General features: G+C 35.6%; 1 protein-coding gene and 1 long non-coding RNA gene across 9 annotated transcripts in view; one reads left to right on the top strand and one right to left on the bottom strand.

The window, feature by feature from the left end:
- LOC136039419 (protein CLEC16A-like) overlaps window positions 1-24,152 on the bottom strand; it is a 162,798-nt gene extending 138,646 nt beyond the window's left edge. For 5 of the 7 annotated variants that reach the window (XM_065723149.1, XM_065723153.1, XM_065723154.1 and 2 more), the window contains exons 1-3: window positions 19,645-19,798; window positions 8,614-8,739; window positions 5,706-5,834 (exon numbers count right to left, since the gene is read on the bottom strand). In XM_065723149.1, the coding sequence (XP_065579221.1) occupies window positions 5,706-5,834; window positions 8,614-8,687 (203 nt within the window). In that variant the 5' untranslated portion in view covers window positions 8,688-8,739; window positions 19,645-19,798. Of the gene's footprint in view, window positions 1-5,705; window positions 5,835-8,613; window positions 8,740-11,795; window positions 11,904-19,644; window positions 19,799-24,131 lie in introns of those variants that run through there. The other 2 variants (XM_065723150.1, XM_065723151.1) reach the window with 2 other exon arrangements.
- The window catches only part of LOC136039424 (uncharacterized), a 64,163-nt gene continuing 58,524 nt past the window's right edge, over window positions 21,217-26,855 (top strand). Inside the window, exon 1 of one of the 2 annotated variants that reach the window (XR_010620443.1) lies at window positions 21,217-21,315. This is a non-coding gene — a long non-coding RNA (uncharacterized LOC136039424). Of the gene's footprint in view, window positions 21,316-24,290; window positions 24,392-26,855 lie in introns of those variants that run through there. The other variant, XR_010620445.1, reaches the window with a different exon arrangement.

Below are 26,855 nucleotides of genomic sequence, written 5' to 3'. Positions count from 1 at the left end.
ATTAAGGTTTTTACGGAAAAGAGGTGGTCATAATACCTCCGGAGATGGCTCATTCAATTAGAAATCAGAAGTCTTTTTAGTGTCCTTTTTAAGAATCTTCAAAAGTGATTGGAGGGCAAGAAGCCCCCTCCCCCCACGTCCTCCTTCTCAAATGCATCCGATACGAATTTTGAGAAAGCTATTTTGTTCAAAATAGGCGATAGATAGAGTCAAAAAGAAAAAGGGCCTTTTAAGAGTCAAAAGTGATGGAAGGTAACTACCCACCCGACCACACCTGACGCCCTGTTTTCCCCAAACGTATCGGATCGAAATTGCGAGATAGCTATTTTGTTAAAAATAGTTCAAAAAACATGCAACAAAGCCTAGCGGGTTAACTAGAGCCCTGAGGCAAGGGATCACCTACTAATATTACAACACAGTTTTTTTTTACAACAAATTACTGCCTCAATATTACATTATAAGTTTGTTTTTGTCCCCAGTAAGCTCACAATCATTTCAAAAACCCCAGAGAAACCTAATTTTACTGTAGTTGATATTTATAACTTGTTGTCTTGTTTTTAGAGGCAAATTTGGCTGATTTTATGCTCAGTCGTACGTGTACACATTCTAAATACTCAAAACCAGAGCATATAAGAAATTTATTTCAGATGGTCACATATTTTAGATAGGGGGTGAGGATAAATTCTACAAAACAAAAAAAATCGGCAAATAATGTGAAAACTATTAAATACTATGAATTATCTTCAAAGCATTATCTAAAAGCAAGATTTCAGGGAGAAAGTGAGCCCATAGATCGTACATTCACGGAGTAATGTATTAGGAGGGAGGGGGTGATTTTAAAGTCTATCTTTTAAAATGCTGCTTTTTTCTTCTCCAAATTCATTATTTAATAGTTCCGTACAGATGATGCGGGAGCGGATTAACAGAGTAACTTGATTAAGATTTTCAGATTGGCGATCAAAATATTTAAAAGGTCATTCAAAAGGTTTATTTTCTTTTTCCGAAGATAAGACATAAAAACAAGAGCCTAGAGCTCATATGGCATTGTGACGAGGTCTGAAGAGCCAAGAGCGAAGAGCTCATATGGTGTGAGCTCTAACAAAATTCTAAGAATCAATAGATTGATTTAAAAGGAAAATCAGAGGCTTAATGCCAGTCAGGCTTTAAAATAAGAGCTCTGAGTCACAAGGTCCTTCTAAATATCAAAACTGATTCAGATTCGATCACCCACTTGTAAGTTAAAAATACCTCAATTTTTCTAATTTTTCCTCTCCCTTCAGCCTCCCAGATGGTCGAATTGGTGAAAACGACTTTATCAAGTCAATTTAGGCAGCTCCCTGACACGCCTACCAATTTTCATCGTCCTAGCACGTCCAGAAGCACCAAACTCGCCAAAGCACAGAACCCCACCCCCTAACTCCCCCAAAGAGATCGGATCCAGTCTGGTTACGTCAATTACGTATCTAAGACATTTGCTTATTCCACCCACCAAGTTTCTCTCCGATCTCTCCATTCTAAGCGTTTTCACAGATTTCCGGTTTCCCCTTCCAACTCCCCCCCCCCCCCAATGTCAACAGATCTGGTCAGGATTCGAAAAAAGAGCTCTGAGACATGAGTTCCTTGTAAATATCGAATTTCATTAAGATCCGGTCACCGGTTCTTAAGTTAAAAATACCTCTATGTTTCTAATTTTTCCTAATTAACAACCCCCAGCTCCCTCAAAGAGAACGGATCCGTTCCAATTATGTTAATCACGTATATATAACTTGTGCTTATTCTTCCCATCAAGTTTCATCCCGATCTCTCCACTCTAAGCGTTTTCCAAGATTTCCAGTTTCCGAGATTTCTGTTTCCCCCTCCAACCCTCTATGTCCCCGGATCCGATTCAAATTGAAAATGGAGCATCTGAGACATAAGATTCTTCTATATATCAAGTTTCATTAAGATCTGATTACCCATTCATAAGATACCTCAATTTTCACGTTTTCCAAGACTTCCGGTTTCCCCCTCCAACTCCCCCAAATGTCACCGGATCTGGTCGGGATTAAAATAAGAGTTTTAAAGCACAAGATCCTTCTAAATATTAAATTTCATTAAGAGCTGATCACCCGTTCGTAAGTTACAAATACCTCATTTTTTCAAATTTTTTCGAATTACTCCTCCCCCCCCCCACTCCACCAAAGCGAGAGGATCCGGTCCGGTTATGTCAGTAACGTATCTTGGACTTGTCCTTATTCTTCCAACCAAGTTTCATCCTGATCTCTCCGCTTTAAGCGTTTTCCAAGATTTCCGGTTCCCCCCTCCCCCCAATGATACTGGATCCAGTCAGGATTAAAAATAAGATATCTGAGTTACGAGGTCCTTCTAAATATGAAAATTCATTAAGATCCGATCGCTCCTTCGTAAGTTAAGAATACCTCATTTTTTTAATTTTTCAGAACTAACCCTCCCCCCAACTCCCCCAAAGAGAGCGGATCCGTTCCAGTTATGTCAATCACGTATCTAGGACTTGTGCTTATTTTTCCCACCAAGTTTCATCCCGAACCCTCCACTCTAAGCGTTTTCCAAGATTTTAGGTCCCCCCAACGTCACCAGATCCGGTCGGGATTTAAAATAAGAGCTATGAGACACGATATCCTTCCAAACATCAGATTTGATTAAGATCCGATTACTACTTCGTAAGTTAAAAATACCTCATTTTTTCTAATTTTTCAGAATTAACTCCTCCCAACTCCCCCAAAGAGAGCGGATCCGTTCCAATTACGTCCATCACGTATCTAGGACTTGTGCTTATTTTTCCCACCAAGTTTCATCCCGATCCCTCCACTCTAAGCGTTTTCCAAGATTTTAGGCTTCCCCCCCAACTCCCCCTAATGTCACCGGATCCGGTCGGGATTTAAAAAAGAGCTCTGAGAAACAATATCCTTCTAAACATCAGATTTCATTAAGATCCGATCACCCGTTCGTAAGTTAAAAATACTTCATTTTTTCTATTTTTCCGAATTAACCGGCCCCCCATGGTCAAATCGGGGAAACGACTATTTCTAATTTAATCGGGTCCAGTCCGTGATACGCCTGCCAAATTTCATCGTCCTAGCTTATCTGGAAGTGCCTAAACCAGCAAACCCGGGAGAGACAGACAGACAGACCGACCGACAGAATTTGCGATCGCTATATGTCACTTGGTTAATACCAAGTGCCATAAAAAAGAAAATGCAATTATTTTCTATGGATCACACAAAGTTCAAATTGCTGACTGCAAATTTAAGGTGTGACTTTAAAAAACCACCGACTGTAATCGCAGTAATAACATCTATCTTTTTTCGGAGTTATCAAGTATGCACGCTATACTACGATTCCTATTACATCAGAGAGGATTTGATTGTTTCAAATGATGTTATTTATCTGTTTCACATGATTTCTTCAAATTTACGAAGAAAAAATGATCTTAGACAGTCTTCGTTCCACAAAACGTATACTATAAGGACCAGATTGTTGCTTCGATTCATTTTTGATTTGCTCCTATAATCTATTAGCAACGATTTGTTTTTGTAACTTCTTTCTTTCCTATTCGGAATACCCCGTCATCACAACACCCATTACCCGTGAAAGTTGTTTTAAGGAGAAAAGGAGTACGCATTCAACAATTACAAAATAGGTTAATTGTATGGAAAATACAAAAATCACAGGAAAATCAGCAATATCCTGAGATGTAAAGGGGCAAGGGTCCAAAGGCTCTCCTGCACACGTGTATAGTTGAGAAACACTAAGACGCACTGACGCGCTTTCAGAGAGTGGGGGGATGATGACGTTGAGGTGTTACATTATCTGCTGACACCCCACTTTTTAGGCCAGTTTCAACTTTTTCTTTATGATCTATTTCTTAATCTTTTTTAATTCACAGAAAGAGTATTTCGTAAAATATTTTTGTGTTTCGTGAAAAATGTGGGTAAATATTTGAGTGTTGCGCCACACCCTGTACAATTAATCTTCTGTTGGTATTCTGTGTCAAACTTCGAATCAAGGTCTTAAAAAAACCTGATGTATTTTTTCCCATGTAGTCATGTGAGCAGGGATTTATCTTGGTCGGGTAAGAATCATATTGAACCTAGGTAGTCTTATATTTTGTATATACTTAAAAAACTAGAGAAAAGATAACGGAAATCATGGGATTCGGGAGGAGAATTTAAGACACGTACCGAAATCTTCTCCTCTCTTTCACGTGCCAACCTATAACTAACACAACAAATGCTAACATTAGTTTTCTCGTTCTTTCGACATGTTTGTTCATAACAGCAACTTGTGAGGATTTTTTAATCAAAATACTGGAACTATTCAGGTTATTAGGGCCTCACATGCCATCAAAATATGCCACCCGAAAATTTTTCAGCTAAAATTTTGCTGATCTACTGCAATCCACCGAAAATTAATGGTGTGCTTGTAACTGAACCCCGTTCAACTAAGCCCTCGTGCGACTGAATCCCTATATAACTGAACCCCCGTCTAAAAGAGCACCTATGCAACTAACCCTCGTGGAATAGGGCTCCATGTAACTGAACCCATGTGCAAATCAACCCCAGTCAACTGAATAGCCGTGCAACTGAACTCCCGTGTAACTGAGCCCCCATGCAACTGAACCAAATTTAACAGAACCCTCGTGCAACTCAATCCTCATTCTAAGTTTTCCAGTATTCTACAAATGAGGAAATATCCTGAGGTAAAACACAAGTTAGAATCTTTATTATGTCCTACCTTGATTTTATTCTTTGTTTTTTAAAAAATCATGCAATAAATGCCTGTCAAGATTACTAATAAAAAATCTCTATTTTGTTATCACAAGAAGAACGAAAATCACACATCACTAACCGTTAAAGCATGTCTTTATGCTTTAACGTTCTTTTTATCATGTCTGTTAATGGAGGGGGTTCTTTCAGCCATACCCCTGTCTATACACAGTTATGGTACTTTATCACTTTTCTTTCTTTTTTTTTTTTTACTTTGTGATATTTTCTGGGCTCGTGGTTCGTTGGCGTTCGGTTTGAAAAAGGTTAATTGCCTATTTTGGCGGAGAGGTGAGACACGAGCTACTTTCGTTTTGTATGAATCTTTTGGTATGATCTTTTTCAGATCATTCAGACGCTCTGTGTAACTGAGTTCGTAATGCAAATAGTAAGCTTTCATTGATCTTATCAAAGCTTACCAAAAATTTACCAAAGTTTTGCGTTTAGTATTTAGAGGCTGAGCAATGTTGGATATAACCTTAGACACAGTAAAATTTCCAAAATTTCAGCAACTTCAACCCTACTTTAAAGTTATTCTAACAGCCTTATTACTAAAAATAAAGAACTAAAATTAAAGATTGTCCGTTTTCAAGAAAATAGTAACCGTAACCTGTCTTAATTTATGATTCTTATTTTACCTCGACTAAAAAAAAGCTTCAAAAATTCAAAACACATGAACTATAGAATGAATTTCCAAGACTGATATGAAAATGTAAAACGAAACAGGCCTTTATTTCAGTCTCAAGTACTGCAAGCCAATTTACTTTTCAGTTTCGGATCCTCAACCGAAACTTAGTTAGCCTGTTTTCAGTTGCTTCTTGTTTGTAGCAAAGCTTAATCCAATCCCTGTTTATTAAATATTTGACTGCTACATGAAAGGGGAAACAACAAAACAAGAATAAACAGACAAAAAGGTGGACTCACTCGAAAACCGTTGAATCGTTTTGATCTCCCCATATCAGTATTTCAGCTATCTGTCTGAGGGTTTCCACAAGCAGACTTCTATTTGAATCCGAGACTGTTTGATTTTTCACTAACACATTATGCAAATATCTGTCAAAGAAATATACACATAAATTTAAAGAAAACATTAATTGCCATTAGATGAAGATGGTGTTGGCAAGACCGTATTAAAGGGGAAAGCTACCAGGTTTGAACCATTATCTACAAGAAAAACGAACCTGACCCACAACACAGCAACTAAAATGCATGTAAACAAATTTTGGATGCCCTTTGCAAAAAAAATTGTACCCCCCCCCCCCCCTCCCCGAACAAAATCCTAGATACACCATTGGGCGTTGTCTAGAATATTTTCAAAAACAAAAAAAAAATACATATATATATTTTTATATATCCCGAACAAAATCCAAGATAACCCTTGGGCATTGTCTAGAATATTTTCAAAAACAATATATATATATATATATATATATATATATATATATATATATATATATATATATATATATATATATATATATAGGATACTTCACATTCATTGAATTGTTTAACTTATTTCATGTTGATTCTAATTCTTAGCCAATTGTTCTATATGATCCAAATACTTGTGCTTACATTTGGTAGCAGGCTGAGGAGTTAAAACCTGCTCTAATGTTTGCCAATGTTTTGTCGTCTTAATCATGGTAATTTGTTAGTCTTATCTTTTTAAATATGGTTTTATTATTCACTTTTTCCGATTTTCGGATTACCTTGTCAGGAAAAGAATGTACTTTTTTTTACCAGAAAAAATATGTACTAGATTTTACATATCATATTTGATCACACCTTGAATTTTTATTTTTATCATTTTAACACTTCTTTGCTTAAAAAAAAAACAGCATCAATATTTTCAGAAGCAATCAATATCATTAAACCTTAGAAACAATAGCAAAAAAGTAAAGGGAGAAGAAATATACTAAAGAGAAGGAATGTAGGAGAGGGAAGAAACAGAGAATGAGGAGCAGGAGGAAAAAAGGAGACTGACAAACAGGAAAAAATGCAAACTGTTCCAGAAATAGCGTGAGTTACAATCTTTTCCTGCACTTGTCGATTAACTAGAGCGCTTTCAATGACTGTGCATGAAATAGTAAACGGAGAAAAAAAGAGAGCTAAGTTTGTTTAGAAAGAATCTTTACAAAACGCATAAAAATTTAGTATTATGTATTTTTGTTCATTTTCCCCAGGTCAGAAGAATAATTTGGTGCAGGGTTCGAACATGGCAACCCTTCCTCTGGAAAAGGCCTTGCACACAAGGCACCAGGATTTTCCTTTTTCATATTCTGAACAAGCATGTAGAACAACTTAGTAGGGCGACTATGTATTGATATAGCACATGAAAGCCATTTTTTCTCCATTCATTGATGTATATGCAGTCACTGAAGGCTCAGTTACTTGGTAAAAAAAAACAAGACAGAATGACAAAATTAGCAAAACTACTGATACCAATACCAAACTTCACCCAACAATGTGCATGTATGATATACAGAGAAAAACAGAACAACAACAAATCATATCCTATTATCATAAATAGGACATTTTATTATTATTTAATCGAATTCTATAAAAAAAATTGCTAAAACAATAAAGAAGCAAGTAAAAAAATGTGATAACATGAAATCAAATCGAATCCTCTCCATTTTACCCTTCCAACTTCAAAAACAGGAAAGTGAATACTTATATCCAAAGGTCATATTGTGCAGGCTGAGAATAAGGAGGTGTTTTAAACAGTTCCTTCTAAAAGAAATGTTCATAACTGAATTCCTCTTATATTTCCTTAAATCTACGCTGCTTCTTCCTTCTGTTCTTCTTGTTGGATTAATATGGAGACATTTTTGCATAATCTCATCACTGGAATCAAATTCCAAGCTCTGCATTGTGTTGCTATAACTGGGTTTGAACTGTGGGTCCAGTATTCCCAAGTTGATATCAAACCCAATACACTATTACAGGACTAAACCTACTCTGAGTTTATTACTGTTATAGGATCTATTTACCATTTTATTTTATTTTTTAGCTTAAGAATGGCAATGGATACATATAAAACTTCTCACCCAAGAATTGTAAGAATAGCAGCATACCATCAAGTGGTCATTTTATTATTTTCTACAAAGAGAAAACAGAAATAAGTAAGCATAATCTCTCTTCCCTGTATAAATACAGTAGCGCCAAGATTTAAAATTTTTCAAAATATAACCTAAAAAAGATGGGAGGGGAGGGGGGTGTAGATTGACTAAAAATAGGTTTCCTTATTTCTGCCACTCCTTAATTTAGGAACACTCTTGGTTTCTGGGCCTCTCCCTTCATAAAAGTCACAGAATTCCATATTATGACCTAAGAAACGCCCGAGTGGTGCCACCACAATTTCCCATTGTTTATCAGAATTTGCTTGGTAGTATTCAGGCTGATGTAGCTGTGCATCTAAACAAAACTTAGATGCACTAAGATACTGAAATCAGTAATGCTATAATTGCCCACTATAATAGTGAAAATAAGCAGAAAATCCTAAATAAAAAATAATAAGAAGAAAATTTGGCTTGGCCACAACTTGACTAAGTTCATACAAATAAAAATAATACAAATGTCTTGATTCAACTAATCCCAAAAACCAAGCACTTAAACTTGGCTTCACAAAAAGATCTATATGCAAAAGCTTTCTGCATTGTGGTAAAAAATAAATAATCTCATTGTTAATGGACCTCTGTCCCTTCAGGTTAATCTCTATAGAGTTTTGCTCTATTGATCCATTAAACTTCTTGTTCAGATCGGATTAGCAAAATCTAGTGTGGGTCAATTTCCCATTGTGTAAGTTAATGCAAAACAAGAAATTACTTACTTCAGATGGTCCAAAGAATGGAAATTTTTGCCTTTTGAAAGATTTCCTGATATCCAAGTCTTTGCCCTCTGCATCTTGCATTAAAAACAATCTGGAGGCTTTCAATGATCATTCAATTGTTCCAATCTGTAAAGTTCCAATTGTACGTAAGTCCACAACATTTGAAAGGAGATTAAAGGATATTTCTTTTTTCTACGAAAGGGGTGGGGGGGAGTGTAATACACAAAAAAAGTACATTTTCAGGCTGTAACCTACTGTTCAAAAATCCTCCAGGAAGGAAGTTTGTTACTTAATACTGAACTGTGTTCACCTTGTACAAGCATTTAAACAAAAGAGAAGCCAAAAAGCACAATCTCTGATAATCTGTCATCCTGTCTCAGTAAAACGTGACCCAGGCATCTTAACTAATCTTTCATTATAGCACCTAGAAAGTGGAATTGAACCTCATTTTTTGTAGAGCTTATTGTTGGATATACTGTCAGTCAAACTGACACCTAAGACTATCCTTATACTTACTCTGGAAATTTTTTTTTTTTTAGATCGTCCTCCAAGCATTAATAATGGCGCTCCTACATACCTTAGTGTCTTGTGTCAATCCTGCCAGTCTTTGATTTATAATATCATAATCAATGAGGTTGGTTGTCTTACCATCACGTGAGTAGCATACTAACTTATGGTTAATTTATGACCAAATACTAAATTGGTTATAATTTGATTATTATAACTTATTTCCACTGAATTTCCACCAGGGACTATTGTAACTGCATAAAATTCATTTGAACCCCTACTGTCTCTTGTCAGTTGGTTCTGCATGGGCTACGACTATGACTGATACCTTGCACCTTTTAGTCACAAAGTAAGCAACTACACTCCAATTATTGATATCTTCTTGACCTAAGTAAGAATCTAAAGGCTTTCTTGTCCACCATAAGCCCTACTCCCTGTCTATGTGCACCATCCTTCCTATCTGAATAAATAAATTCTATATCACATAATGTCATGTTTCTTGAGTTTCATACTAGAAGATGAGTTCCTGAAAGTCATAAAAAGTCCAGATCAAAACATCTGAGGTTGTTAGTCAAAATGTCAATATAACAGCTGTGTTTCAACAATGCAATATTCCACCATGTAGTTTCCATGTTATTTAAACCTTGCACCTTTTAGTCACAAAGTAAGCAACTACACTCCAATTATTGATATCTTCTTGACCTAAGTAAGAATCTAAAGGCTTTCTTGTCCACCATAAGCCCTACTCCCTGTTTATGTGCGCCATCCTTCCTATCTGAATAAATAAATTCTATATCACATAATGTCATGTTTCTTGAGTTTCATACTAGAAGATGAGTTCCTGAAAGTCATAAAAAGTCCAGATCTAAACATGTGAGGTTGTTAGTCAAAATGTCAATATGATAGCTGTGTTTCAACAATGCAATATTCCACCATGTAGTTTCCATGTTATTTAAATCGCCAAAATGTTAAGGCCTCAAAAGAGCAATGAGTCTCACCAGTGCAAGTCAGGGAATAATACTTCTTTTCAAGTCAAGACAAAAAGCACTTAACTCTGAATAAAACTAGACAGCAGTAAGTTCCCTAGACTTCCAATTGAATGGAGAATTTGTGTAGTCCTGGGCCCATCTTGGCCACTAGATGGTTTTCTGCACATAGTAATACTGTTCAAGAACCCCAAGATTAATCCATTAGTGAAATTCCAGGACTATGCAGTGTTGTCTACTGTGATCTACTTTACTCAAGGGGCACCATTCTTAAGGTCTCCCTGCAGCACTGTTTGCAGTTATGGCTATGGATAGGCAAACTCATGAAAGGTCAATCAAGCAGGGTTTCCTTATGGAAATAGGGACAGAGGAAGGAGCTGATGACAGAGTGGAAATTCCAACCTATCTTACAAAACTGGACAAGCTCAAGCCTTTTAGACTCAGCCTGTCCTTATCAGGGCATTTATTCCGGGTATACAGCACAGGACTAGTACAGAACTTTGTTTTTCTTTTAGTTTGCATTATTTTTTGTAGCCATTTCTTATGAACAGTTGGTTCATGATGCATGACAATTTAGAAAAATAAAAACACACGTAATTTGAAAAAAAAAATTGGCTAAATTTAGTTTTTTCCAGTTCTTTTTCTCCTTTGTTTCCTGTTGATAAAGGGGTTATGATATGAAGCTGAAATAATATAACTTTTTCTCAGCATTAGACTAAAATTACTTTTTAAAGTTCACAGCATCAATTAACATTTTCACTCATTTTTATCTATTCAATTCATTCTTCATGTGAACAAAAGTTCAGAAGAACTGAAAAGAGAAAATATAAATAGATTGATGAAAAAGAAAACACTGTAATGTCCAAAGCTTAGATTAGGTGGCCCAAAAATATCAACATAAAAATGATTTTCTCCTTTTTTCCCATTGAGATACAAAAACAACATTTTATAGAATTCTGCCAGCTATTGGGATTCTCTTAACTACATAACATGGTCGTTTTCCTCAACAAGAATTTTTCCAGATTGAAGACTTCATATCTATTAATATAGAGGCTTTCTGCAGAAAGGATGGGAATGGTGTATTGCACCTATTTAGGGATTTTAATTCATTCAGACAAATGATGTGAAACTGTGAAAAGTCTGAAAATACGCATCAAAAATTTGTTTATATTCGTTTTTGTTACGTTTTTGCCATTTCGACAAAAATCCTGGGGAGGGAGGGGTCCAAACCCCCTAACATTTCATAGAATTGTTAACATTTCATAGGCATATGTATTCTGCCAGCTATTGGGATTCTCTTAACTACATAATATGGTCATTTTCCTCAACAAGCCTTTTTCCAGATTGAAGACTTCATATCCATTAATATAGAGGCTATCTGCAGAAAGAATGGGAATTGTGTATTGCACCTATTTAGGGATTTTAATTAATTCAGACAAATTATGTGAAACTGTGAAAAGTCTGAAAAAACACATCAAAAATTTTTTTATATTCGTTTTTATTATATTTTTGCGATTTGGACAAAAATTCCGGGGAGGGAGGGGTCCAAACCCCCTAACATTTCATCAATTGTTAACATTTCATAGGCATATATGTTATTTTGATATTTTTGGTGATAAAAAAAAATCCACAAATTAGAAGCTACAAGGCAAGAGTTAGTTGTAATATACTGGGAATAGTTATTCATACTCTACTGTTCTAGGTGTCCGTCTTCTCTATTTTCAACAAATGTTGTAAGCTTGAAAGTTGAACACCCCAACTCACCAGATTATGATGTTTGTATGTTACCATGTAAGACTGAAATTAGAGAATGCTTCAACATTTACTGGTGAATGTCCAATATCCCTTTTTGTCTGCAGTTTTGAGCAAGGTTTAATAGTGAAAAGTTAGATTTTTAACCTATGTCTGAGATTTATAACATAATTTAGCCTACCAAACTTTAACCATCAAAGCTTGCATAAGACTGACAAAGCTGACTGAATTCAAGCAGAGAAAAAGGAATTTTTTTTTATTCACCAATCAATGTTGGCATTTACCAGACTTTGGTCTTTCACTGTAATATATACATTGTTGGTGCTGCTGTTGTACAACATTTTATTTTTGTCTACAAGTATGACTATAGAATGGCATTGGCAGAAAAATTGAATACTATAGACCCAAAATAATGCAGAAGTAGAAGAGGGTGTGTGCTTAAATAATAATACCATTTCATCTTGGCAACCACTTAAAAATGTTGACTATAATAAATGAATTCATGCAAAAGAGGCATTCATGTAGTATGTAACTTTTGGGGGTCATAAAAGACTTCCAGCAGTTTCCTGACAAAGACATATTTCGATTTTTCTAAGGCCTTCAACAAAATATGCCACTCTAAGCTGCTTCAAAAACTCTAAAATCTTGGTGAGCATACAAATAGGTGGATTGAAAGTTTCATAATTGGTAGAAGTCAAGCTGTTATTGTTGGTCAGGCAAGATCCTCAGGTATATTAGTTAGTAGCAGGGTTTCAGAGTGTTGCTTAGGTCCGATTTTATTGTCCATATATATAAATGGTCTACCATCAGTTATAAGAAATTCTATAGCTAAAATTTTTGCTGATGATGTGAAGTTGTATATGAAAGTTGGCTTGGTACAAGATGAAAAACTTCTCAAGGAGGATACAGAAAGTTTAAGCAAATGGTGCAGGGTAAACTATATGGTTTTGAACACTTCTAAGTGTGCTGCCATGCACTATATCCGTAGAAGGTTGGTTGGAAATTTGCATCCTCACTATTTGATTGGAAGTACCAAGATACCAGAGGTGAGGACTATCTGCAATCTTGGCATAGTATATGATCTGTTATTAAAGTTTGATGAGCATACAAGGATTGTCTTGGGTAGAGCACATTTTATGTTGTCTAGAATTAAAAGAGTACTTTTGAAGTTTAATGTAATTTTTTTTTTTTTTACTATACAAGTCAAAAGTCGCCCCTATCCTTGAATATTGCTCTCCAGTTTCTTAACCTATAAAAAAAGTTGATAGGAGGAAAATTGAATCAGTACAAAGACCTGCTACAAAGCTAATTCCCTACCTGAGGCATTTGTCATATACAAAACGTTAAGAGGTGTTAAGATTGCCACGTCTTCACTTGCATCAGAAGTGCTCTGATCTTCTCAGTGTCCACAGTATTGTAAACTTTCATTCACAGATTTTCTTTCAAAGAAGCCATTACACATCAACCAGACAAAACGCATTGAAATTTTACACCCCATACCAAAATCAAAATAGGTGAGATAGCTTTTGTAAATAAATCAATAAAACTTTGGAACTCATTACCTGATAGTTGTGTCACTGCTTGCACCATTCCTAATTTTAAGACTGAGTTAGAAAACATCTCTTTTTACAGTGATGTAAATTGTCAACCATAAGTCTACCATTGATTTTTGTTAAATACTCCAGCAGTTGCTACTTTTTATTTTCATTTTGTACATTACTTGTGTATGTTGTTTGTATTTTGCATGTTCTGCTTACAAGCTTTTAGCTTACAAGATATTGGATGAATATATAAAAAAATATATAAAAAGACAAGTATTTGGAGCTAATGGTTTGATGCTGAAAGATTTAAATAATATATATTTGGCCATAATGGCAAAAAATATGCACAATTATAATAAAAAGATCCAATCATAATCCTCTTCAACTGACAAAATAGATTACAAAAAAGAGACCTTCATGCTATTGCAGATAAACAATTCAAATTCCATGATGATATTATTGCTTTTTGGCATTTTTAACATATTATGTGAAATGTCTCTCAATTTTCCTCTCAGATATAATAATTGCTATTGATTCCAATTTCAACTTAAGCCTTAAATGGGTTTCAAAGATTTTACTCACATACTGTTTCTTATTTTTGGTAGTAGAGCTACAACAAAACATACCATTTGATTCAAAAATCAATAATCTGTTGATATGTGATAGTCATCTATTCTAGATGCATGTATTTTTCAATTGAATATAACAAGCTAATGAGTTTAACCTGAAAATTTTGATCTACCTTTCCTTTCTTCTTCTTTGGAATAAAACTTATAGGCTATTGGTCCTTTTAGGCATTTACTTTTTAATACAGACTAAATCCTTTGGTAGCAGTAGGGATTTATTCTGTGATATCACAGTGATGCATTTAATTTGCAGCTATACTTCTACTTTAATAGACCTTAGGCCTTCATCTTTATTGTTCCCTTGAGATTTGGAATAAAACTAATAAAGGGGCTAATCTTTTTTGTTTTTTGACTGCATTGGCATTTGACATTAGCAACAGACAGATGATGCTGTCAAGATATTTCAAACAAAAAAGGAACTTATACTGTGCCTAATAGACAGCAAAATCATAACAATAACAAAAAAGAGCTAAGTAAATCTTTTAAGGGTTAGCTGGCCAATTCTGGGTTGAGGAGCTTTAGTGCTGTTACTGAAAGATCAGGAAGTTTAAAATTTAGCAGCAGCTGTAGACAGCTGCTATTAAATTGTATCTCTAGAACACTCTGGTTTACTAGTAAAATGTCTCATGTCTCTTTCTTCTCTATAGCATATTGAATTTCTTTTGATCTTAATGAACCATGGAATGCTGAAGAAGACAAAATAAGTATGACATGTTTCACTTAGTTCTCTATGAAGAATGTGGTGAATTTGCTCCTTGTCCATTCTGAAGCATTTGTTTATTTCCACAGGTGTTAAGCCTGTGGCAATTATTTATTATATATGGTACCAATTAATACCCAGGTGCTAAACTCTTGTTGATTGTCCATTCTGTTCATTACAAGGTTAGTTTATTACTTGTCATAAGGATTGTTGTGTATATTTTCGAAATGTGAAGGGCCAATGGGGCTACAACCTTTATGGCTTGGCTGCCCAGAATCAGAAATGTTGTCACTATTTGGTACTCGACTATTACACAAAACACACTCAAGAAGCAAAGTTTGCTTAATGCTAATGAAGAAAAAATATATGATGAAAATAGAATGCTTTACTAGCAAAATTTTTCTGTTGACAGTCTGCAAATGGTTTTTCTGTTGCCCAAAATACGCCTAGAATTCATGGAGGTACCTATTCCAATCAACAACTGTTTGTTTAGAAATGCCTAGCTCTTGTTGATGCCAGGCCACAGATGACAATTTGTTAATGCAGAAACAAATGAAACAAACCATAGCAACATATGGCATTTTACTTTAAGAAAAACGTATTGACACACAAATTGAGTTTTCAAACATGGTATAGTGTTACACTTCCAAAAATATTGCTTCCTGTAAGAGTACAAAATTATGGTGTGTCCATTGATGCAGTTTAATTTTGGTCAACAACTGCTTATCCTGGAAAAATATAATTGCCTGTTCTTTGGTCCTTGGCAAATCACAAATCTTAATTTGAACACCCATGATGAGATACTATATTCTATCACGAGTCAAGGCAAACTAACCAGGGTCCTCAAGAATCACATGAATAATAAATTAAAATGAGCAAGGTCGAGAATTGTGTTAATAATGAACTTTTCTTTGTCTTTCAGACAGTCAGCCAACACCAAAGCTCCCAATTTAATAATTTACAAGTGACCTTCACAATTTGCTAATAAAGTATTCTATTTTCTCCATATTCTATTGTAACCAAACTTCACTTCTCAAGTGTGTTTTTATAAGTTCTCTTTTGGTATTTGACCAGTGAACAATTAACTGAATTTAAGCCAGATTAACTCTGTTCTTGTTTGGAATAAATAACAAGTGAAATATTTTTGAACTTGTTAGATAAATTTATAAACTTATATGTGAATATTGCTTAAGGACTATTTATAGATCATTTCATAATTATGCCTATTGAGAACTTCTCTGTGGATATACCTTCTTTGCTAAATTGTTTTTGGACTGATGCTGAGTCATGAGTGAAATTTGCTTATCATGGACAATTGGAACACTAGTATACTTTATTATTGCCCAGTTTTGAACTTTGCTCAGCACAATCTTGATGAGGGGTTGGACCATCAGTTGATTGTGAAATACACCAGTAATTTTTTCCTGTATGAAGACATTCTTGGTGCTAAGAAACTTTTATATAGCAATTGCTTCCCAGATGAGCCTATTTGGGACCCAGTGCTAAGAATAGTTCATTGTTGGACATCATTGCTACTCTTTCTTGCTGCTCTGCAGAAAATATTGATATTCCAGAGTTTGTGATCAAATCCCCCTCTGAAGTTCCCAGCATTCTGGCATCAGCTTATTCTATCCTTACTGCCAAAGTCAACCAGTGCCTTGATCAGCAAAAATTGCTTGCTCACCCCAATAGTACAGCAATGTCTATAAATAGTTCTTTGGTCTCAGATAGTAAGGGTATCAATTACAAACCCTCATACACTGTTGTTTTTAAATATCTGCCTCCAGAACTAAGAGACCCTGTTTCTTGCCAGGAAAAGCTTGATTCTTTTGCCGGACATGACAGAATTACATTGTTAAAGTCTGATCCATTAAGGAAGAGATGGGTTGTTGTCATGTGGGATAAAGTTTCCACCAATTATCTTGCCGCATCTGCTGTTGCAAGCTATCCAAATATTCTTGCTAAGGTGATCAATTGCAAACCTCTTGGAGTAATTAAGGGACTTCCCAAAAGTGTTTCTAGCAGTATACTCATCTCCACTATTCCTGGTCTTGTTGAGGCCACCCAGATCAACTCTTCTCATACATTCTGTCTAGAGTTCCTTGATTCCACTGCACTTAGATGCCAAAGTATCATCATTTGTTAGCTCACTCATGTTTCCTATAGTATGAATTGCCCAGAGATCAAATGCACTCTGAACTCTACTCCAAAATGAACCAAGCCACTATTTTAAGTTTTGCTTCTCTCAATATTAACAGCACAAAAGACATTAATTGAAATAATTCAATTAATGAATTATTAGCCCATGACATAGTGTTCTTGCAAGAACATCTTTTGGCCAAATCAAATGTTTCTAGCCTAAAGTGATTTTCTGTCCACCATTTTTTTTGCAAGAGGTCAAGAAAACTAGAGGCCGCCCTTCTGGTGGTCTAGCAATTTTCTTCTGTTCCCCATCAAAGCCCTCAGTGATTCACTGTGATGATAACATCTTGGCAATTCAATATGACAATACTGCCTTTATAAACGTTTACTTACCTTGCAATCAACATTCTATAGCATTGTTCACATCTTTTGCTAAATGCTGCTCCAGTTTAAAGTATCTAATCAAAAGTCTACATTTGAAAGACCTAAATTGGGTTATAGCTGGTGACCTTAACTGTGACATTCTTGGTATTTCTGATAGGTCAATCGTCTTGCTAGAATCACTGCCTAGCAGATATCATGTTGCAGATAAGAGCCTTCCATTCACATATATTCATAACAGAGGCTGTTCAAAATCAAACCTGGATCATGTGATCACTTCTAGTTCTAGCTTATTATCATTGATTGTCAGGGTGGACAAAGAGAAGATTGATGATGATCACCTCATTCTTAGCTGTAATTTGGCCTGTGAGCTATCTGGCAAAACACTTTCTGCTCAGCCAAAGTGGCATACAAAGTTGAACTGGGATTGTGCTAATGTCCCCCTATACCTTGCTATGCTAACTGCTTTGCTGTTGACCATAAAAGTGCAGTATCACCTGCTGCAAACTTCAGTTTCCTCACCTACAAGTGGAGCACACTCCCATATTAAACAAGCTTTCTAATATAATATCTACTATCAAGATAAATACATTTTAGTCTCCTCTCCCCCTATGTCAACATGAAGGTTGTTTATCATTATAAGAAATAAGATTTAGCATAAGATGGTTCCCTGGGGCACACCATTATAAATTGGGAAGGGATCAAAATAGGGAGATATATTCAGGTATTTGACAACGTGTGTTCTATTTGAGATGAAAAATGTAATTATTTTTATTAAATAGGAGTAAACTTGAAAGTTTACTATGTAATTCTACACTAGATGACATCATGTGTCAATACAAACAAAATTTGTATAGATAATGACTCTTACATTTGGGAAGAACAAGTAGTATATTGGAAGCTCTACTGGATTTTATGTTTATCTTTTAACTAGGCCTAGGAAATTATCTAAAAATTGGCAAATTTGGTAAAATTCTAGTTGAGTGACTTCTTGCTATCTCAGAAAGGGGTTAGGTTAAGAACAATAAGATTTTTAGGAATGGGTCTAAAGGCTAAATTATATCCTAGGAAGGTATTTTAAAGTACCCACCTCTACTCCTTCTCCCTCTAGAGAGCCCTGAAATTTGCCTACATGACCAGTCTATACCTATTGAAATTTTGAAAAAACAACATTTTACCTTAATTTTCAGTTACCAATTGCTTTTTCTCTGCCCTTAGTTCTGAAAATGCAATTCCTGTTATTAGAGTAGAATTTTGAGCCATATCATTGTTTTTTTTTTCAAAATTTAGGAAATGTATCTGCATATCTTTAAAACCTTATAAATTTGATTGATCAAAGTTGTGAAGCTGTAAACAATTTTATTGTACTTTATTCAAGCAGAAGATCTATTTTGCAAAATATCACTTTTATAACACACATATTTTTGAAGGTCATCAAAGGTCAGGGCCCTCTAGAGGGAGGAGGAGTAGAGGTAGGTACTTCAAAATACCTTCCCAGGACATATTTCAGCCTGTAGACCCATCCCTGAAAGTTTAATTTTCCTAACCTAACCCCTTTCTGAGATAGCACAAAGTCAATCAACTAGAATTTTATCACAAATTTGCCTGATTTTTTTTTGCTTGCTACCATAACAACAAAAGCACATAGGCTAATAACTAGGCTATAGTCCACATATTCCCTTTTCAACAAGCTTTCTAAATATAACATCTACAGTCAGGATAAATAATATTCTAGCCACCTCTCCCTCTATGCTAATACCTTGATAATAATTGTGCGCATGTATGTCAATGCAAACCCACATTAGGCCTATTAGCAAACATTTATAAGGCCTAAGCCAATATCTTACCTTAATTAATTAATTAATTTTATAACACACATATTTTTGAAGGTCATCAAAGGTCAGGGCCCTCTAGAGGGAGGAGGAGTAGAGGTAGGTACTTTAAAATACCTTCCCAGGACATATTTTAGCCTGTAGACCCATCCCTGAAAGTTTAATTTTCCTAACCTAACCCCTTTCTGAGATAGCACAAAGTCAATCAACTAGAATTATTTGCCTGATTTTTTTTACTTGCTACCATCACAACAAAAGCACATAGGCTATAATAACTAGGCTATAGTCCACATATTCCCTTTTCAACAAGCTTTCTAAATATAACATCTACAGTCAAGATAAATATATTCTAGCCACCTCTCCCTCTATGCTAATACCTTGATAATAATTGTGTGCATGTATGTCAATGCAAACCCACATTAGGCCTATTAGCAAACATTTATAAGGCCTAAGCCAATATCTTGTCCTAATAGGGGTAGGAGCACTGGGATACGATTGCAAAACAAGGATTATTTAAACATCCTTGAAATATAGCAGAAAAAAGAAATGCATTACTGAACTTACTTGTTAACAAAAATTTTAAGTAGTCTATATTTATATTACTCTAGAGTAGCAGAAAACAATTAAAGTCTTATTTCTATACGATTTGATATTGGGACTAGATTAAAGTGTAAATAGGAAAGATGGCAGTAGCATGCAAACACGATTCCAAACATTCCGCTAATTCTGCAAGACTAAACTCTACGATTCCAAACATTTCGCTTTTCCTACTCCCAGGCTAAACTTGAAGTTCCATCACTTGTCTATAGGAAACGAACAAGTAACGTCATGTTATCCAACAGCCTAATAAAAACCAACACTCTCCCAGCTTTGTTTCCTATTGCTAGTCCTCACTCAAGAACCAGATATCATAGGTTAAAACTTGCGAAGCAGTCTACCTTAGCCAGAGTCTACACTGAATTCTTTTCATCAGCGAGTGTCAATAAATGGAACAAACTCTGAAAATTTAGCTACTGCTTAGCTCACTATTTCAGACCTGTTCAAATAAATGCTGGATGCTGAGTGGTTCTCAAAGAAGTGGAAATTTAACTAGGAAGCAATCGGTCATCCAAGTACACCTGGTCACTAAACGACATAAAAACAAGTTATTGGTCATCAGATCTTAATGCTCACAAGAATCGGTACCCACCTCCACTCCTTCTCCCTCTAAAGGGCCCTGAAATTTGCCTACATGACAGGTCTATACCTTTTGAAATTTTGACAAACAACATTTTACCTTAATTTTCAGTTACCAGCTGCTTTTTCTCTACCTTCAGTTCTGAAAATTCAATTCCTATTATTTGAGTAAAGTTCTGAGCCATATCAATGTTTTTTTTCAAAATTTAGAAAATGTATTTGCATATCTTAAAACCTAATAAATTCTAGGGCTATAATGAAAGAAAGGTTGAGATGGCTAGGCCACATTCTGCAGATGACAGATTGCCGAAAATTGTCCTTTTCGGCCAAACTTCTAGGGCTACACGGAAAGCAGGTTGTCCTTGTTTGGGTTGGGAGGATGTTTTAAATAAAGATTTAGAGGAAATGGGACTTCCTAGGAGGATGTAAAGAGGGAGGCCTTGAATAGATTAGGTTGGAGGAGAAGCATGCGTAGCTGTGTTGGCCTCAGGTGGCTTGGTGATGCAGCGCGTTATTAGTAGTAGTAATAGTAATAAATTAGGATTGAGTAAAGTTGTTAAGCTGAAAACCATTTTATTGTATTTTATTCAAGCAGAAGATCTAGTTTGCAAGGTTTCACTTTTATAACACACATATTTTTAAAGGTCAGGACCATCTATAGGGAGAAGGAGCGGAGGTACTACTTCAAGATACCTTCCCGGGATATACTTTAGCCTTCAGACCCATCCCTGAAAGTATCATTTTCCTAACGTAACCCCTTTCCGAGATAACCAAAAGTCAATAAACTAGTATTTTACCTTTCCTTTTTCAAGCAGAGCATTAAGACTCCGTCTCTTAAATAGTTTTCATTAAACTCCTTTTTTCTAATAAAAGAAATGTTTTTCTCTTATCAAAATCTTGAAATGTCTTATTTAATACTGTTTGGCATGCACTAAAGAGAAATTGTTTCAGCCTGACCAAATCTTTTAAAACACTTCCTTCCATAGTTATTTGTATATGTGACTCAGGACGTTGAAGTTGCTATAAATTAAGATATTTGAATTTAGCTAGGATAAAACGGTTTGGTTTCCTTCTATTGTCTTTGAAAACTACTTATTTATATAGCCTTGGCCTACTCCATAATGGTTTAGTGAATTCTAGCCAGCCTTTCAAGGCTTAGCCAACTGAATGCTTTATAGGCCTATTGTTTTTTCTTGACTTGGCTAAATTGTTTTCCAATTTGAGTTTATGCCTAGGGTTTCTTTCTCAATCCTAAAATTGCAGCAGGTACACATGAATGAGTTCTCATGCCTATGAGATAGGCTTTTGGTGGTCCTATTGTAGGTCTATATAGTTGTGAAGCTTGTATAATTTAAATTTATGTGAAGCAATTGGTCTTAGGTAGTATTTGAAATGAGAATAGATACAGGAAGGTTTTCTGGAGAAATTGATGGAGATCTTCTCTGTCTGATTTGCTCATTTGTTTTGAAAGAACCTGGCCAGGGTTGTTGGCTATGCACACAACTAACAGGCTATTAAGAAATCAAAGGCTGTCCTAAATCTCTTTTCTTGTAAACAACACTGATGAACCAATAAAACTTGGATTTTCAGTCTGGTTTTATGGCACTTAGTATTAATAGCAATCACAAATGCTGTTGGTCTGTTGGTCCTGGTTTTGCTACTTTAGGCACTTCCAGGTAAGCTAGTATGATGAGATTTGGCAGGCGTATCAGGGACCAGACCAGATTAAATTAGAAATAGTCATTTCCTGATTTGACCATCTTGGGGGGGAGTGGGGGGCCTGTTAATTCAGAAAAAAATTGAAGTATTTTTAACTTACAAACAGTTGATCAGATATTTATGAAATTTGATGTTTGGAAGGATATTGTGTCTCAGAGCTGTTATTTCAAATTCCAACCAGATCTGGTGACATTGGGGGGGAGTTGGGAATGGAAACCTAAAATCTTGGAAAACACTTAGAGTGGAGGGATCAGGATGAGACTTGGTGGGAAAAATAAGCACAAGTCCTAGATACATGATTGACATAACCAGAACAGATCTGCTCTTTTTGGGGTAGATGGGGGGGGTTAATTCTTAAAAATTAGAAAAAATGAGGTATTTTTAACTTGCAAATGGGTGATCAGATCTTAATGAAATTTGATATCTAGAAGGTTATCATGTCTCAGAGCTTTTATTTCAAATCCCAAACAGATCTGGTGACATTGGGGGGAATTGGGAGGGGGAACCTAAAACTTGGAAAACACTTAGAGTGGAGGGATTGGGATGGAACTTGGTGGGAAAAATAAGCACAAGTCCTAGATACATGATTGATATAACCAGAATGGATCTGCTCTCTTTGGGGTAAAATGAGGTATTTTTAACTTACAAACAGGTGATAGGATCTCAATGAAATTTGGTATTTAGAAGGATGTCATGTCTCAGAGCTCTTATTTTAAATCCCAACTGGATCTGGTGACATTGGGGGGGGGAGAGTTAGGATGGGGAAACCTAAAACTTGGAAAACACTTAGAGTGGAGGGATTAGGATGAAACTTGGTGGGAAAAATAAGCACAAGTCCTAGATACATGATTGACATAACCAGAACAGATCTACTTTCTATAAGAGGGGGGGGGGTTAAATCTGAAAAATTAGAAAGAATGAGGTATTTTTAACTTACAAATGGGTGATTGGATCTCAATGAAATTCAATATTTAGAAGGATATTGTGTCTCAAAGCTCTTATTTTAAGTCCTGACTGGATCTGGTGACATTGGGGGAGTTTGGGGTGGGGGAACTTAAAATCATGGAAAACACTTAGATTGGAAAGATCCAGATGAAACTTGGTGGTAAAAATAAGCAGAAGTCTTAGATACATGATTGACATAATTGGAACAGATCCACTCTATTGGGGGGAGGGAGTTAATTCTGAAAAAATTAGAAAAAATGATGTATTTTTAACTTACAAAGGAGTGATTGGATCTTCATGAAACTTCATATTTAGAAGGACGTCATGACTCAGATCTCCTATTTTAAATCTCAACCAGATCCAGAGTAATTGGGAGGGGCAGTTGGGTGGAACCAGAAATCTTAGAAAATACTTAAAGCAGTGAGATCAGGATGAAACTTGATGGGAAGAATAAAAACCTGTCTAAGACACATGACTAACATAACCGGACCAGATCTGCTCTCTTTGTTGGAATTGGGGGGGGGGGGGTAATTTTGAAATTTGAGGTATTTGTAACTTACAAAAGGGTGACCAGATCTTAATGAAATTTGATATTTAGAAGGATCTTGTGCTTTAAAGCTCTAGTTTTAAATTCCGATCAGATTCTGTGACATTGGGGGGAGTTGGAGGGGTAAACCAGAATTCTTGGAAAACATGAAAATTGGGGTATATTTATCTTACAAATAGGTGATTGGATCTTAATGAAAATTGATATTTAGAAGGAATTCATGTCTCAGAGCTCTTATTTCAAATCCTGACCAGATCTTTTGACACTGCAGGGAGTTGGAGGGGGAAATCTTGGAAAACACTTGGAGTGGAGAAATTGCAATGAAGCTTGGTGGATAGAATAAGCAAATGTCCTTGATACATGATTGACAGAATCATTCTGGATTCGCTCTCTTTAGTGGAGTTGGGGGGAGGGGTTCAGTGGTTTGGCGAGTTTGGTGCTTCTGGACATGCTAGGACAATGAAAATTGGCAGGCATGTCAGGGATCTGCACAAATTGACTTGATAAAGTCGTTTTCCCAAATTCAACCATCTGGGGGGCCAAAGTGAGAGGAAAAATTAGAAAAAATTAGGTATTTATAACATATGAGTGGATGATTGGATCTTAATGAATTTTGATATTTAGAAGGACATTGTGACTCAGAGCTCTTATTTTAAATCCTGACCTGCATTAAGTATTAGTTTACTAACTAATAACAATAACAAATACATGTGGTTGCATAGGGTGTGTTCCAGGGACTTAAGTGATTTTCTTACCGTGCTCAAAAGAATGGTTAGCGCAGTAAGTACATAATTCACCTTCTTCAACAAAAATCTCATTGAACAAAAAAAAATATGGACAAGAATGAAGTAATGGAATATGAAGTTATTTGCTTGGAAGAAGGTGGGACAGTGATTTTGCAAAAGAAAGAGGGATCTGAGCCAGGTTAGTAAATCACCATATTTTGGGATCAACATTAAAGGACACCCTGAGTAGTAGGCTATCTATTAGCAAGTAGGTTAAATCAATGCAAACTTATTATTTAATTTAAAGATTTCCATGTTTTCTGGCATATCCAGGCATAATTATTACCTTAAATTGCCATTTGGAATCATTCTAAGGATTGAATTCTTCCAGGTAACATTGAGGCTCCATTAAATTGCCACATGGTAGCAATTTAAGCATTAACTCCTTTTAGGCTCTGTAAACAGGCCTAGGTGAAGTATTACAGATAAGTTGAGGATTTATGGGCTGCCAAATCATTATTCTGAGACTGTCTTTAATCCTTTTGAAGAAGTAGGCTAGGGTAGACTATTCAGAGTCTATTCCAAAGGATGGTAATTTTATCCAGTAAAATTCTAGTTGATTGACTTCTTGCTATCACTGAAATGGGTTAGGTTAGGAAAATGAAACTTTCAGGGATGGGTCTACAGGCTAAAGTATGTCCTGGGAAGGTATTTCAAAGTACACATCTCTACTCATTCTTGCTCTAGAGGGCATTGACCTTTGATGACCTCCAAAAATATTTATAGCTGAAGTTACATGTTTCCCATTGATTCTGCCAATCTATCCCTCAACCTTTAACTCCCTGTTAATTGAAGCAACTGTAAACAAAGCAAGAATGGGGGAAAAGGTAACAGGTGACAGAATACATTGGAACTACATAATTTTGGCTATATATTTGCACATTAGGCAGGTTGGAGGTAAAATATAGTATAGAGATGCATGCTTTTCCCTTGTGTATGTAGGCTAAGTAGAAGGTCACTTGTACCTGATTCTGTCTGTGTTGTTTTTAGTTGGGGGGGAAACATCCAAAGAAAGTTTCCTTTGAAAAGGAAAGGTGAGAATGCCCAAAAGTGAGATTGAATTTGTCAAAGCTTGGAGGTTTGCCCCTTCAGTCTGTTTAAAGGAAAATGGATTCATAATTGAAGCCTTGTTCATTTCAATCTTAAGGGTGACCTATATATATTTGTGACAATTCATTAAATTGTTGTAAAGGGGTTACTTTTGTTTATTCATTTGTCTTCTTTGTTTTCTAACAATTTTTTTAATCTTTAAATTGATATCCATTTCTTACAAATTTTTATTGATACCAGAGGCTCATTTGCAAGTTTTCACCTACTTTGTAATCCCTGGTCTCACAATTACATTTAAATTTACTGAAGCTAGGAAACATAGAGCTACTATCTATTTAAAGAAAATCAATGGATACAAATAGGTTTTATTGTATTTAAGCCCTAGGGCCATGGCAATTAAAGACAAATTAAAGAAGATTAACTTTAAAATACTGGACATTAAATAAGCATGATAGTCACAAAGAAAAACAAATAACAAAATTATACTTCTGTGTTCAGTTGCCAACCTGAACAACAGTCATAAACTTCTTAAATCTTGCAGAACATTCACCCCAATTACATTCACAAGCTATCTCTCATGACCCACACTCTTGTCCATACATCCACATTTCAGGGAAATAGAAAAATCATCATGCTGGTATTCTTCATTTTTACTTATATTTAATGGATTTGAAAGAAAGTTTCTATGGCTAACTCAGTAGGCCAGTAAAGGACCTGGTGGTCCTTTAGCCAGGTAGTGCAATAGGAAGCTAGGGACCAGTCAGTCTATGCTCTTGCATGCCCTTCCTTCTTACTGTCCCTAGATTTCCATCTGTACTCATTTAAAGTTAGGCCAATTCTAGCTGAGGTTAGTCATATCACCAACCCCTATCCAAAACAAAATAAACTGACAATGCCAGGAATTAAACCTGTACCCCTTGGACAAAGCATTCCAGTCCAGAGTGCCTACCGCTTAGCAAGGAACACAAATTTGACCAGAGAATAATAATTATTTTAAAAAAAGTAGAATATTGAAAAAAAACTTGCTATAGTTGTCCCACTACTATCCTGTAAATGCTATAGGCCCATTTTATTTAGACAAATCAATTTAAGACAGGTATCAACAAAACTCCATCAGGGATTGTATATGCTTAAGATACAATCAAGCTATTTGAATGCTTAGTTATGTGATATTCTAGTCTTCAAATAATAAAAAAAAGAGAAAAAGTATATGATCTATTTATTTTTCACCAGCTCATTTGAGCAAAATCATTTGTGACAGCCAAATGCCCATGGTTGGCTTAGAACCTCTCTAAATGCTATGAAACTGAAGGAATAAAAAAATTATTCTAATCAGCATTAAACTCTCCCTTAAATTTAAACACGTGTATTTAATTCGAAAATGATGCTACTGCTAGTCAGCTTACTGTGCTGTTCCCACTGGCTCTACTGCAGTTAGAAATGGGCAGTTACCACGCAGTTACTGAAAAACCATCAGCTGGAACACACCCATAATTTTGAACCCTGGATATATATGTATTAAACTGTGAGATAAAGCTGTTTTTCTTTGTTTT

The sequence above is a fragment of the Artemia franciscana genome, chromosome 19, assembly GCF_032884065.1.
Source record: "Artemia franciscana chromosome 19, ASM3288406v1, whole genome shotgun sequence".
Lineage (NCBI taxonomy): Eukaryota > Metazoa > Arthropoda > Branchiopoda > Anostraca > Artemiidae > Artemia > Artemia franciscana.
Note: the sequence above shows the minus strand (reverse complement) of the source record. Positions and strands in the feature narration are given on the sequence as shown.